This window comes from Pipra filicauda, unplaced genomic scaffold (genome assembly GCF_003945595.2).
Source record: "Pipra filicauda isolate LSUMZ 115617 unplaced genomic scaffold, ASM394559v2 scaffold209_size2725305_pilon, whole genome shotgun sequence".
Lineage (NCBI taxonomy): Eukaryota > Metazoa > Chordata > Aves > Passeriformes > Pipridae > Pipra > Pipra filicauda.
In genome coordinates this window covers 1427097-1440893 of record NW_024104320.1, presented here as the reverse complement: position 1 = coordinate 1440893, position 13797 = coordinate 1427097, and the positions used below count along the sequence as shown (strand labels likewise).

The following is a 13797-nucleotide window of genomic DNA, read 5'->3' as shown; positions in this document are numbered from 1 at the left end:
AACCTGCCTGCTCTGCCTTCTGTCAGTGCCATGGCAAAAGGTGGTGAGACTGGGCACAGATCCTCTCTCCATAGACGGTTCTTGATGCATGTATGACAACGGTGTGAATTTCCTTAGATACAAACTTGGTATTTATAGTAATACCATTATATCTACTTAGTTGGTTTGCTCCCCGAACCTCACTTATAGATGTGACGTATTAGAGACATGAGGCAAGCCCTGTCCTTTCACCATCAAGGTTCTTTATTTCCAGAAGTCTATTTTCATGCAGAGAAGATCATCGGTAATTCGTGTGCACACTGTCTAGGGAGTGAAGCTGCCTGATTTTCAAGAGTGTTCATAGTGAGAAAACAACTTCTGAGTTGATGTGGTTGTGGTGGGTGCATTTCTGTGTCTATATACAGACACACATTTTGAAGTTCTCTAATTCTTGCCAAGTAACTTCTCTTTACGGAGTAAGAGTTCATGGTATCAATGGCTTTGAGGTGTTGCCTGTTGCAGGTCTATGTGAATTTTTTATCTCATGAAGATTAATAATTTATTCTAAGATTTAACTCAACAGCTGCAGAATTTTACCCCTTTACCAAAGATCAAAGTCAGTCAATTAGTTCATAGTGACATACTGACTCTGTATTTCTAAAACTATGTGGTGATTGTCAGCCAGGCTGGATAAAGCTTCCAGGTTGAAGTCCTGGGGTATGGAATAGTCTCTGGATTGCCCACAAGGTATGTGCAGCTGCAGCCCATGTCACGCCTCTGCCTTTAGCCTGACTTTGCAGTCAGTGCCTTTTCAGACTGTGTAGCCTTTGGTTTCTGATGGGGAATTGAGGGATGTCGTACATCCTGCTCCATGGACACATGTTACTGGAGACAAGGCTTTAATTTCTTTTAGGCTTTGAAGAGAGTCAAACAGGTAAATTTTTATGTGTTAATTTATATGAACAAATTCCAGCAAGGCTTTTCTATACAAGTTTAGTTTTTATCTGATTTTCTAATGTCCCATTACAAGTTTCTCAGGAGAAATCCTGGTTTTGTTGAAATGTCAGGGAATTTTGCCATTGCCTTTAAAAACAAACCCCTGGGGCTTGACCTTGTGTTGAGTCTACATAACAGAAGTCTTCCTTGGGAAGCAACTTTTTCTTCAAATGAATCAGCTACAGAGGTTTTTCAGAGTCAGCAGTGGCTGGTCACAAGTACTTAAATCTGTGTGTGTTTATAAATATGAAATTGCAAAGGTGGAAGCTCATGATGTCTGTTTTCAGAAAGTTGAATTGTTCATCATTCCTTTCTGACCTTTTTGGTGTTGTTCTGTCTTTGTCCATATAATTCATATGTTTCACTCTTCAAATTTATGTTCATTTTATCCTTCATTTTTTTTTGTTTTTTTTAGGACCCAATGTTGTCTTCCAGTGTGAAAGCACCTCAGAGACCCACTATCCAAGTTTGACTAGCGTGGAGGCAGGGTGGCCAGCCCTGCTCACGTGTCTGACACAATCCTTTTGCTTCGTTTGAACATTAGATCCAATCAAGAAATTAGGTTTTTGTGGTTTTTTTTCTTCTGATCTACAGTTTCAGTTGATTTGTAAAAGCAGAAAGGATAGTGGGTCTTTGTGTGGCTTTCACTGCTGTTCATTCTTGTTTCCTTTAGTATTTCCTTTGGTATTGATAACCATAGTTATTAGCATGCATATCAAGTTATCTTTTGCATGGTGGGATTGCAGACACACAAAGACCCACTATTTGCACAGTTTATCTGAGCTGTTTTGAATGGGCAGTTGTGTTCTTTTAATGTTGTAATGTACATATTTTGCAGAATTAAAATGTTCACCGATTATTGTTCTAATGGACTTGATTTAATCTCTTACATATTGAGCTTTTAAAATTGACAGCCTACATGGCTCATCCAGAAACAAACCCTACCTGTCTGCTGCTGATAGTCACTGTGATTACAAATATGCTACAGAATCTAAGGGTTAGATCTGGTGCAGTCCATCCAGCCTTTTAAAACCCTTTTTAACTGGGGAAAGAACTATTAAGCATAGAGTGGAGGATAGTTTTAATTTTTTTCTTCCTTCACAGTAGTACTGTGGCAGGAATTCAGGTTGTTTTGGCTCAATACATTCTATCCCTAAACAACCTCCTTCCTTTAAATACTTTATGCTGATAATTCATATTTGCTTTCAGTTTTGGCAAATGTGCTAGTTGCTGCAGTAAGTACTTACACAGCCTCTGTGTGACCAGGCCCTTTCCCTGCCCCTTCATTAAATAGTCAATGGTACAGAATTGTTTGTGTCTGGCTGCACTCTGCAGTGACTCAAAGTACTGTCTGAAAGCTGCTGCTCTTCCTTCTGGTGAATAAACCAGCAGCCTTAGTGCACAGCTAACCTCGATACAGAGGTGTTGCCAGAAAAGAGACACTAAGTGACACTTGGAGCTGAGAGCAGAGCATTTGGGTTTAGGAATGGAACTGTGCTCCTCAGCCCAAAGGTGGTCCTTCACAGCCCTGGTGTGTCACCAGTAAGGTGCAGTAATGGTGCCCATGTCTTACTGTAATGTTTGGAGGGAAGGAGGGACTTATAACCTTGATTCCCCTTTAAATAAAAGGATTAATTTAATTGCAGCCTTCTCTGATTAAATAGTTCTGTGCTCTTGTAGCAACAGGAGAAATCTCATAGACACGGCATTTAATGTAGTTGGTTTCCCAAACTTGGTTATGAAACAGCAAAGGTCATTTATGCAATCAGAAATGTTTACAAAACACTGCTTGTTTACTACAGAGACATATATATATATACACTTATGAATGTTGTGAAGGTACTATCAGGAAAAGGTTAGTCCAATTGCAAAAATTTAAAAGCCTTTCTCCAGAATCTCGATGTTATGTATTTAATATACTTGATCAAATAATGTATATGTGCCCTTTAGTTCAGAGATGTATCTTCTGTGCAATATGGACTAAGCAATGTGCCTACAGAAAACTACAAATGGGTTTTTATTCTGGATGTATTTTGTCTGAACCAGTATTCTGTTATAGAATGAAATTGCGTTGTTGTAGGCAAATAATGTGCTAGATAATCCTTTGACTATTCCAGATGACTTGATTTCCTTATGAAACTACATTTCAAGTGTTTCTACTAGAATGTGTTACTGATCCAGGATTGCCTTCTCTGAATTTCTGTCTTGAAAGGCCTGTTTAATACAGACTGAAGCGTCTTTTGCTGCACCAGTGGCATCAAGCAATCACTGTAGTCTGAGAATTGGGTGACCTTCCAAATTATCTCATTTCTAAAAGGCACTGTTAACCTGTGGGATTTGAGCTGCACTGACTTCCCAATGTTCAGTCAGTTTTCCTTGAATGCCAGATTGCTACTAATGGTCTTTGAAAAACTAAAAACATCCTCTCTGGCATGTTTGAGGACATAGTTATGTGGCATTTTCCAAAAGCAGCTGGCATGCTACACATTTTTTAACTGATACAATTGGAGATTAGGGCACTGTTAGGTAAAGTTTCACACAGGGAGCCCTGTTGTTGGGTATGTAGGTATGAGCATTGAAAATTATTGAAACTGCTGCCTCTAAATTAGAACTGAAGAGTATTAAAGTGAAGCATCTTGTGCTTTCACAGTTACCTTTTTGTGTTTCAGTATTAACTGAGTATGCTCTAAATTCTCTAACTGTAATAACAAAGATAATAACAACACATATTAGTAATGCTGATTGAAAGAGACTCAGTCCCTGCCTTCAGTATTTGTCTCTACTGCAAAAGTCTGTCTAGCACAGCTCCAGCACAATCACCTGAGAGCTCTGCTCTCCTGCACATTGATGCAGAAAGGGTTGGATACACACATCAGGTCATCCATGGGAAAGACCATGGCAAGGATGTATTTATGGCAAGATTATTATTAATTAATGTTCTGTATCAATGAAGAGGTGGAGCTAATAGAAGCTTGGGTTTAAATCAGACTTTTTCTTTCAAAAATGCTACTTTTTTCTCTGGTTGTGTGCAATCCACCCCTTGTTGCTAAAGGTCCACAGAGTTGAGTTCAGGTTGTCATCCCAGCCAGCCAAGTAAAATCACCCTGATTTGGGTGAAAAAGGCTGGCTGTGGAACTAAGGGCAAGCTGGAAAATAGAGTTTTTTGTTTAACTGATAGTTCCCGGGCAAGAACTGAGAGTTTAAATGTTGCTCAGAGCCACACAAGGTTAACAGGTATCACTGGAGCCAACATGGAAAGTGAAATATGCTGCTGCCTGCAGTGTAGTATTTGCTTAATGTTGTTTTCTGTGGGCTAGCAGAGAACAGGGGCCCTGGTGTCATTGGGGTGAGAACATGAACAGTGCTGTAAATGCACAAGGACAGGTACCAAAACACTTCCTAATTCTGTAACTGTCTGGTTTATGTAATGGACTAACAAGCTACAACAAGCCTAGTTTTACACAAGCTTAGTTCCTGATCCAGACTTGGATCCATGAAGGAAGGTCTTGTGCCACTACTGGGACCCGGTCTCAGGGCTGGGCTGTGCAAGGAGTCAGTGGTGGTGAGGGCTGAGAGCATCTAGAGCACTTTCTCCATGTGATTAATGGTGCAGTCAGGAGTACAGAAGGCATAAAGCTCCATCAAAAAGTTACACACTAATAACTGAAACATCTCCTACCAGTCACTGAATATTTTTGCCATCTCGATGCTTTGTCAGATTGTATCCCTGTGTGATTTCCTTGAGCCGGGTTGGAAACACCTGTAAATAAGTCTGCTCGTAGGAATGCGGGCAATCCTTGGCCTGCAGTGGGAGCTGCTGCAGGGTTGTGCTACTTCAATGTAATGAACCAATAAAACTGCTGTGTAATGGTGTGTGCTGCCTTAAGATCCCTCCTGTTGTTCTTCCCAAGCTTGAGTGTCCGTGTGCAGGGATGGTTGTTGAGACATGCGAATGCAGGCTGTGCTTAGCATGAGGCAATTGTTCATCCTTGGTTTTAAACGATGTTGTAAGATAACTATGCAAATGTATTTTATTAAAGGGACACATAAAAGGATCTAGTTTGTCTGTTGTGGTTTTTTTGTCCTTCTGGGGAGGATTTTTTTTCCCAACTGAATAGCTCGGTACAAGCATTGTCTTGCCTGGCTCTGTGATGGAGAGACTTGGTCTTGCTTTTTACCTCTTGGAAATTGAATCATGAATTTCCTCTATTGTAGCAGAGAGAGTATCCTGCATTTACTGATTAGGGGAGATTGGACAAAAGTTTCTGTTATTTTTCCTAGGGCCTGATGGAAACCACCTTTTCCATGGCCACAGGTTTCTTGGATTAGTTCCTTTTGTGGGTTTCAATAGCACAGAGGCTGCTCCAGGCAGTGACAGGAGTGTGTCACAAGTGTTTTGGCCTTACACGTGCCAGCAGAGCTTGTAAGTGGCTATGGGTGGTGTCCCATGATGCCACCAGCTGCTCCCTGGCTGTACTGAAGGGACTGTTCTAATGCCAGCCCATGGTCCTGAAGGTGAGATGTGGCCTTCCTATGGCAGCTTGGGAAAATAAGAGACAGGGAAAAAAACCCCAAGGCTTACTTGCTTTTCCCAGCCATATCTACTGGCTTGGGATTCAAACAAACAAAAAACCAAACACAACCAACTAACCCCCTTAAAAAAAAAACAAACCCAAAACTCTAAACAAACCAATATATTTCCTTAAAAATGCAGTTTATATGGAATCACACAAGCATTAGGGTTGGAAAAGACCTCTAAGATTGTCAAGTCCAACCAAGAACCCAGCACTGCCAATCCCACCACTAAACCATCTCAAGTGCCATGTCCACACATTCTTTGAACACTTACAGGGATGGTGACTCCACCACTTCCCTGGGCAACTCATTCCAGTCTTTGACAACACTTTCCGTGAAGAAATTTTTCCTAATATCCAATCTAAACTCCTCTCTACCCCTAAATAGTCTTCACTGGTGACCAAAAGCAGTTAATGCCTCTGGTCTAGATAGATCCTTCTGGGCAGGTGCCTGAGCTCCTGTTGGAGGGTTAAGCTGTCATTTCTAATGTGTTTTTTCCTTGTTCATTGAGAGGGGAAGTTTGCTGGGGAACGGGACAAAGCATTCAGTGCCCAAGCAGCTCTGGGCATCTAGGAAAGCCTCTTATTCATCTGCTTTTTACTTCAGTTCTCTGGAATTGGCTTTTAAGTGAAGAATTTTAATTCACTCATTTTTTTAACCAAGAAAAAAATGACATGGTGATAGGTCTCATTCATCTTTTTCTTTCTTTGGGGGATTTCTTTTCTTCAGAAAGTGTCGCTCTTCCCCTTGAACATGCTCAAATCCAAAATATGTCAGTAATTGGAAAGGTTTTCACCCCCAGCCCCCATGTTTTTCAGGCATGTGAATCTCCTCCAGAGCAGAACATCTTTGGACTGTGGAATGTGGTGGTGTTTCAGGCAGCGGCAGTTATCCTAGTAGGAAAAAATATTCCTTGTTCAGGTATATTTGGAGGGGAAAGTATAATTTTAAACACAACTGTAGAGACTGGGACTTCCTGTTTATACACTCTCCAGCTTGTTTTGCCCTGCCCTGGTGAGGCAGGTGCTTCCTCCCCTTGGAGAACAGGATTTAGCACAGAAGGCACCACAGGTGGTGTAGGCATATCTTTGTTGGTATGTCCCAAGTTTCCAAGGTACCAGACACTGACTGCTCGCTCCAGTCAATGTTGTGGAGAAGGGAGCTGGGCAGGTCGTGCTCCAGGCGGTCTGAAAGCTTAGCACTACCTGCTCTTGGTGGGAGAGGCAGGCTGGCTTCCCCTCCAAAGGTCAGGAAACCTTCTCAATAAGCAGAGGAAGTGAGTAGCTGCAATCCCCTCTGCAGGTGCTCCCAGAAATCTCACTGCTTTTCATGAGTTGCATCTGGAGCTTCGGATGAATCCTGACCAGACAGAAGCCAAACCAAACCAACAGCTTTCTGCTGCCAAACAAGACAGTTGTATTGCTTCCCTGCACATTCCTGGCTGCTAAACTAGCAGAGAAATACTGTTTTCTTTCCCCCCCCCCCTTGGGATTTGTTTGCTGCCAGGGTGTCAGCTGGGAGTCAGACAAGTGCCAGAATTGATGCAAGGGAAGGAGGGAACGGAAATGTGGGAGGAGAAGGTGTAGAGATGTGGGTCCACCCTTTCTGTACCGGTGAGCCCACAGGTTGCTATGGACGCTTTGGGAAAACATTGACAAATGCACCAGGTAGGCTGGTTTGTTCTCTGGTCTCATTCCTTTCTTCCCTTCAGACCCAAATGCCTGAATTCACCCTCTAAAATCAGATGTGAGGATCACGTACTGTGGTTTTATGCCGATATCATCAGACGTATCAAAATCTGGAGTGTTTTCACTAGTAAACACTAGTGTTTAAATAAAATTAAATAAAATATTAAACACGAAACAACACTTGTCGCTTCATGCCAGAAGCTGACAGGCCAAATACAAGGTTAGCGCAGGAGTCAGTTAATGTAACTGCATTTTTGCATCTGATAATGAGCTTATGAACCAAATCTATTTTAATGCAGAAAAAGGCACATTTTTCTTCCAGTGTTTGCTTCTGCTTTCAGTGGGCAGCATGGGACAGACCCAAATCCCAGCCTGTGGATTGTTCCAACAGCTGGAATACAAGCAGACGGGAGCTTCAGTCCATCCCTGCTGATGTGACCACGTGGTCAAAGCTGAGACTTCCAAATCTGGATAAATAAAGCCTGGTTACTGTGCAAACCCCTGATTATCTTAAAATGTCATGTCTTAGGAAACTGGTGAGCTTAAACTCAGTGCTGTACAGACTGAAGAGTGACAGAAGTAGCACACATTGGCCATAGACTGTCTGAATGGACTGAGATACCAAACTTCACAAGAATGACTTTAGTCTATAACTTTACTTCTTTTTCTCATCTAATTTTGACCTGATTGTAACTCTGGGGATAACTAAGGCCAGAAGCAGCATTCTGCACAATCAAAAGAGCTGCAATCCCAGACCTCTTTGTAAAAAGTGGTGGTTTTGCAAATCTTGTCAGAAGGCTTAAGATCTGTGATCCTCCTTAGGGTGCAAATCAGAACTGAAAAGTCCTGATTTTCAATCTGGTTGTTGCCTTTGCTGTTTCACTTCTTTGTGTTGTTCAAAGGGTTTCCCTGTTAGAATACTTGGCATGGTGTCGTAAGTTCACTTGATAAGAGTTTCTCTTTTGCTGACAGTTGCTGCTCCTTCAGAGCAGCTTGATGCCTGTGAGGTTCCCGCTAGGTCACTGTCTCATCAAGTTTAGCCTGACGTTTAGTGTTTCTTAGGTTTTTTCCCCTCAAATTTATTACTAACTCCGTTATTTAGAGCAGCCCTCCCATAAACAGATCTATACACTGGTAGTGAATAAAGCCACATCCTCGTGTCCCAGGTGTGTCAGGGTGGTGGGGAGGCACAGCCCTTTCTGTGTAGGTCACCCTGCCTTTCACACCACCTGTCAATTTTCATGAAGTGTTGTTCCTCTAGAAATGCCGGATTTAAATGAGTTCCTGCGATGTCCTTTCTGCTATCCTGCAAAATCCACCTGGTATTACAATGCGATGCCATCACACCCAGCAATAGAAGGATGTTCTCAAACTCTCTGTAATTGTTCCTTTTTTTCTCCTTTTCCCCCACCCTGCTGCTTCGCAGTCCTCTGCTGGCATGTGATGGCTGACAGATGGATCTAGATTGATTTTCTGTTCTCTCCTTTACCCAGCTAAACCACTTTGTTTTTACCAATTTTTGGTTTGGTTACTAAAGTTTGAACACTGTTGTCTTGTTTACTAACATACAGTAGAGAAAGAGCTGTGTGAAGCTGTAGGGCCCGCATGTTCTTACAGAAAGTTGGGGTTTGTGTCACTGACTGCCAGTGTGTTCCTGTGCATGATTTTGATTATTTGTAATTGATACATAAAAATAATTCAACATATTTCAGGCTCATCTTAGAAAAAAAAGTTATGCAACTGTGAAGTTACACAGATATAACATTATGTGTTATAACTTTAAAAATTTGTAGTGGTGGTTTATCATAAATTATTAGCCAAGGCAGAGGACTTGAGAAATGGGGTGGGGATTAAAGGTGCGATGTCCTAAGTCAGGACCAGACACATTTTTCATTACTTCATCTCACAAAAGAGAACTTAGAATCATAGGACCATTAAGGTTGGAAAAGATCTTTAAGATCATCAAGTCCAAAAAGACATTGCATGAGGTAAGAGGAAAGTTTCAAATCAGTGTGGCAGAAGAGGTGAGAAAAGTCATGAGACCAATGGAGTGGCAGGAAGTCAGGAATTCTCATTCTGCATCACAGTAACAAGAACAAGGGGCATTTGAAGAAATAAAAAGTTGACTGAAAAATGACACAAAGGAGGGAGGGGGTCAATCGCTACATCACTCGATTTTGAAACCCGCTGCTGCTGTTTGTGTGGTCTGAGGCACAGGCTGGTGTGTGCTGGTGCAATTCTTTTAATTCATCAGATCTGGTGCCTTGAGTGGGATCTAAACTTCTGTCTTACTTCTTATAGGGTGTGCTGATCTCCAGAGCCTTGACACCATGCAGCCAATGGAAAGGAAGAGGCAGGGCTACATTCACGAGCTCATTCAGACGGAGGAAAGGTACATGGACGATCTGCAGCTCGTCGTAGAGGTGAGATGTCTTGGATGTGAAAATGCATTTAGAAAAAGAGCACCTCTGTCCTGCTGAACAATAACAATAATGGGATTCTTACAAATTGTGAGATGCTGGAAGAGGAAAGGTGTGTAGGCACCTCCCTTTCCAGTGAACATTACATGGTTGCCCAGCAGGCAAAACAACATTGTGAAACCCCTTGGCTTACGAGGACCTTCCTATTTTCCAAATCCTGTTCTTTGGTGTTTGGGTTCAGTGGAAAGATGATGGGCTGGGCTGGGCATCGAGCAGAGCTGCACAGGCTCATGACAGAAGCTGTAGAAGCACCATAAAAGTTTATCATGTGCCTTCTCCCCAGTTTTATTTCTGGAAGCAAGACCAACACACTAGGTCAGGCAGGGACTGGGCAGCCTAGTGTGGAGTTGGGCGTTCAATTTGACCTCTCTGCATAAAACAACTGTGGCAAAGTGTGACAGATGTTAAATACACCAAGTTACACAGGTGCTCTGCTCTCCAGAGGTAATGTGCTGTGGTTCTGAACACAGGGTGACCCTTCATCCTCTGGGCAGGGGGAAAAGCACGATGTGCAAGTGCAATTTGTGTAGTGATTGACTCTGAAATCATGGGAATGCTCTTCTGCTGAGCAGTCAGCCTGCAGGTCCCAGTGCTTGTTCCTGCTTTGCAAATTATGATGCTGGTATCAGAATGGGGTCACACGCTATGGGGAAATAGTGACAGCTGTCACAAGTGCTGCTAAGGAATTGCTTTTAACTGTTGAGAAATTAGACACTGAGCATTCAACAAAAGCAGTCACTGCTAGGCTAAACAAGAGGCTGAGCTGCTTTTGTCTCTGAAGAACGACTCAATTTTCTCATATTTTGGCTCCAGGTTTTCCAAAAACCAATGGCTGATTCGGGTTCTCTCACAGAAGGAGAAATGGGGCTGATCTTTGTTAACTGGAAGGAACTCATCATGTCAAATACAAAGCTACTGAAGTGAGTACTTACCTGCAGTCTTACGTTTTCCTCTTTTTTATTTTTTTGTTCCTTTTTCCAGGAAGTTTCCTGGTTTTACAATAAGTATTCTGTCCTTGCTGATTATTTCCTGTGCATGTATGCATTCACAACAGACTGCTTCAAAAGGAGTTGTAATAAGAGAGAGGGAACAGTAAACAGCAAGAACAGATGCACGTTTGCTGTAATACCTTAGAAGCAGAGCCTACACAAAAGTATGTGCATGGGAAGCATTCTTTCCAGTTCTCTGCACATCAACCTTCTATTATCTAAAAATAAACTCTAGAGAGACAATGTGACTAATAATTCACTGAATGGGATGCTGGTTGAATGTAGAGAGTGATGCTGATTGTCCCAGAAACCTCACAGGAGAGTCCCAGTCCCTCAGACACCACCAGGCAGATCATTCAGCTCAGCATGTTGTGCTGGTGACCTCCTGGGGGTTCAGGCTGGATCCCAGCGCTGCCTGGAAGTGCCTTTGCTGTGTATGGGAATTCACCCCCCGGGCTTTGAGTCCTTTCAGAGGTGGGGGTTGTAAGGGCTGTGATTTAGGCCTCACAGACATGGCAGCAAAGTTGGATGGTGATTTCTCTCCTCCTCAGAGCCTTGCGGGTGCGTAAGAAAACGGGAGGAGAGAAGATGCCGGTGCAGATGATCGGGGACATCCTGGCGGCAGAGCTGTCCCACATGCAGGCCTACATCCGGTTCTGCAGCTGCCAGCTCAACGGAGCGTCGCTGCTGCAGCAGAAAACTGATGAAGATGCTGATTTCAAAGACTACTTAAAGGTATCTGACTCAGTAGCTTTTGTGCCTTCTCCTTTTCTCAAGGGAGGAGCCCGTCTGACCAGCATGGACCAGATCAAAATAACCCAGAAGAGTAAAATCCTGCGAAAATAGCTGAGACCCTTCCAAGGTGTATTTGTATGGTGACCTTGGTTAACACTGTCTGTGCTCTTTATTTATATCCCTGTCCTTCTCTCTAGCTAATTTACTGAGGCCATGAAAGGAGAATTCCCAGAGTTGCTGACATCAGGCATTTGTTTCTTTCATTGCTTTGTTCTTTTTCAACCTGAGTGGAGCCTGTAATGTCAAAATAAAAGCTGGAACAGTTTTGAATGTAAGGATTCTGCATGAATAATGACCCTATGATTTATGCTGGTAAAGCGTCTGGTACAATGACAGCACTGGCTTTCCTGTTTGTTCTGGAAACAAGTATTGTTTGCTTACTGAAAAAATCTAAGATCTCTTGGAATGCCTGGAAAAATTAATCTGATCAGAGAGTTTTCAGTATTCAGTGCCAGTGAGGCAAGTGTTTCCTGATGAGTAATGCAATGTTAAATCTCTACTGCACCACAGAAACTTGCGTTGGACCCTCGCTGCAAAGGAATGCCCCTCTCCAGTTTCCTCCTGAAACCAATGCAAAGGATTACACGCTACCCTCTGCTCATAAAGAGTGTGAGTACCCCAAGTGAGGTTCTGTAGGTGAATGCCTTGAGTCTGATCTCAATAGCAAAAGCAAAGATAAAGCCTTGACCATTTATGGGGATTTCTCTGAGCAGTACCAGTGCTTAACACGGATTTTATCTTTTCTCCCCTCTGTGATCCACACCAGATTCTAGAGAACACTCCAGAAAGCCACCCGGATCACAGTACCCTGAGGCTGGCCCTGGAGCGTGCGGAGGAGCTGTGCTCCCAGGTGAACGAAGGGGTGCGGGAGAAGGAGAACTCGGACAGGCTGGAATGGATACAGTCCCACGTCCAGTGCGAAGGCCTGGCTGAGGTAGCTGCATTGACACCCTGCATGGAAGAGTCTTCTCAGAGTAATTTCAGAAAGGCTGGAGGGGGAAAGGGAGTCCCTGCTCACATCCCTTATTGGAGTGTGATCCACCACTGAGCTCTTGGCAGAGAAGCTTTTATTGAATTCTACTTAGAGCCATAATGTGATGAACCCTCATTTTTGCATGATTTTGGTGGTGGAGAAATCTTGATTTATAAGCTTAAAAACCGATACCATTTAAATTGTTAAACAGACAGAAATAACTCTTCCCTATGAAGTTCTCTTCCTGTTGCCGCTGGGCTAAGTCAGGTGTTACTATGTGGGATTTCACTTAGTCTGTGCTTCCCAAGGTTTTCCTTCATGCAGGAAGGGCACAGAAGCCCTCAGTGCCAGATCCTCAAAGATATGTGGAGTTCAGGCTCCTGTACCTTTCAGGACAGCCTTCAAAATGAGGTGTGACAGTTCTCCACTGGCTGCCTAAGGAACCAAGGCTTGACAGGCCCAGAAGGTCTGTCCTGGTTCCATCACCTCTTCATGCACCTGTAAGAGTGCCTGACTGCAGACTGTGCAGCTCTTTCTAAACACAGCTTCTGGACAACAGAGGAGTGGCTGCGCAGTAAATGCCCGCATCCAGTCAGAACCCCGTATGTGTTTTGGTAAAAGCTTAAATCTACTCTGAGTTGGGAGTTGTGCTGTTACCATGGCTGATCACAGAGTAGTTTCCTTTTTCTTAATTTGCAACTAAATTCGTTAAACAAAACAGAAGGGCGTTTTGAGCAACTTGAACAATCTCCACGGTGAAGAGGAGCAGGAGCTGATCTCTGCATGAAGTTGCTGGTGCTAATGAGTTTTGTCTCTCCTAGCAACCTGTGTTCAACTCCCTCACAAACTGCCTGGGACCACGGAAGCTCCTGCACAGTGGGAAGCTGTACAAGGCCAAGAGCAGTAAGGAGCTGTACGGATTCCTTTTCAATGACTTCCTCCTGCTCACCTACATGGTTAAACAGTTTGTGTCTTCTGGCTCCGATAAACTGTTCAGCCCCAAATCCAACTCCCAGTTCAAAATGTACAAAATGGTGAGTGAACCAAGGTGTTTCATGGTCATGTTAGTAGCAGTGGATCCTGGCTTCTGATGAGGAATGCTGCTGTTCTGCTGGGATTAGCTGCCTGGCCCCTTTTGCTGTCATACAGGCATGTCCTGGCAGACAACTTGCACAACTGCCGTTGGCTTGGATCCTGGAAAAGGACAGGCTTTTGTGTCTTGGTTTAACAAACACTTCCATCCACTTTGGGGAGGAAAGGGCAGAAGTAGCATCGTGCCTGAGCAGCTCAGTGGGATGTTCAGAGGCAGGAACCTTGACTTG

The 13797-nt window shown here is 43.3% G+C and overlaps 1 protein-coding gene across 9 annotated transcripts in view; it reads left to right on the top strand.

Moving 5' to 3' along the window:
- Positions 1 to 13797, top strand: part of ITSN2 (intersectin 2) — a 91149-nt gene that overhangs the window by 72959 nt on the left and 4393 nt on the right. For 8 of the 9 annotated variants that reach the window (XM_039380959.1, XM_039380961.1, XM_027749255.2 and 5 more), the window contains 6 exons: positions 9540 to 9661; positions 10532 to 10638; positions 11259 to 11442; positions 12013 to 12111; positions 12269 to 12436; positions 13297 to 13509. In XM_039380959.1, coding sequence (XP_039236893.1) covers positions 9540 to 9661; positions 10532 to 10638; positions 11259 to 11442; positions 12013 to 12111; positions 12269 to 12436; positions 13297 to 13509 — 893 coding nt within the window. Of the gene's footprint in view, positions 1 to 1390; positions 5031 to 9539; positions 9662 to 10531; positions 10639 to 11258; positions 11443 to 12012; positions 12112 to 12268; positions 12437 to 13296; positions 13510 to 13797 lie in introns of those variants that run through there. The other variant, XM_027749258.2, reaches the window with a different exon arrangement.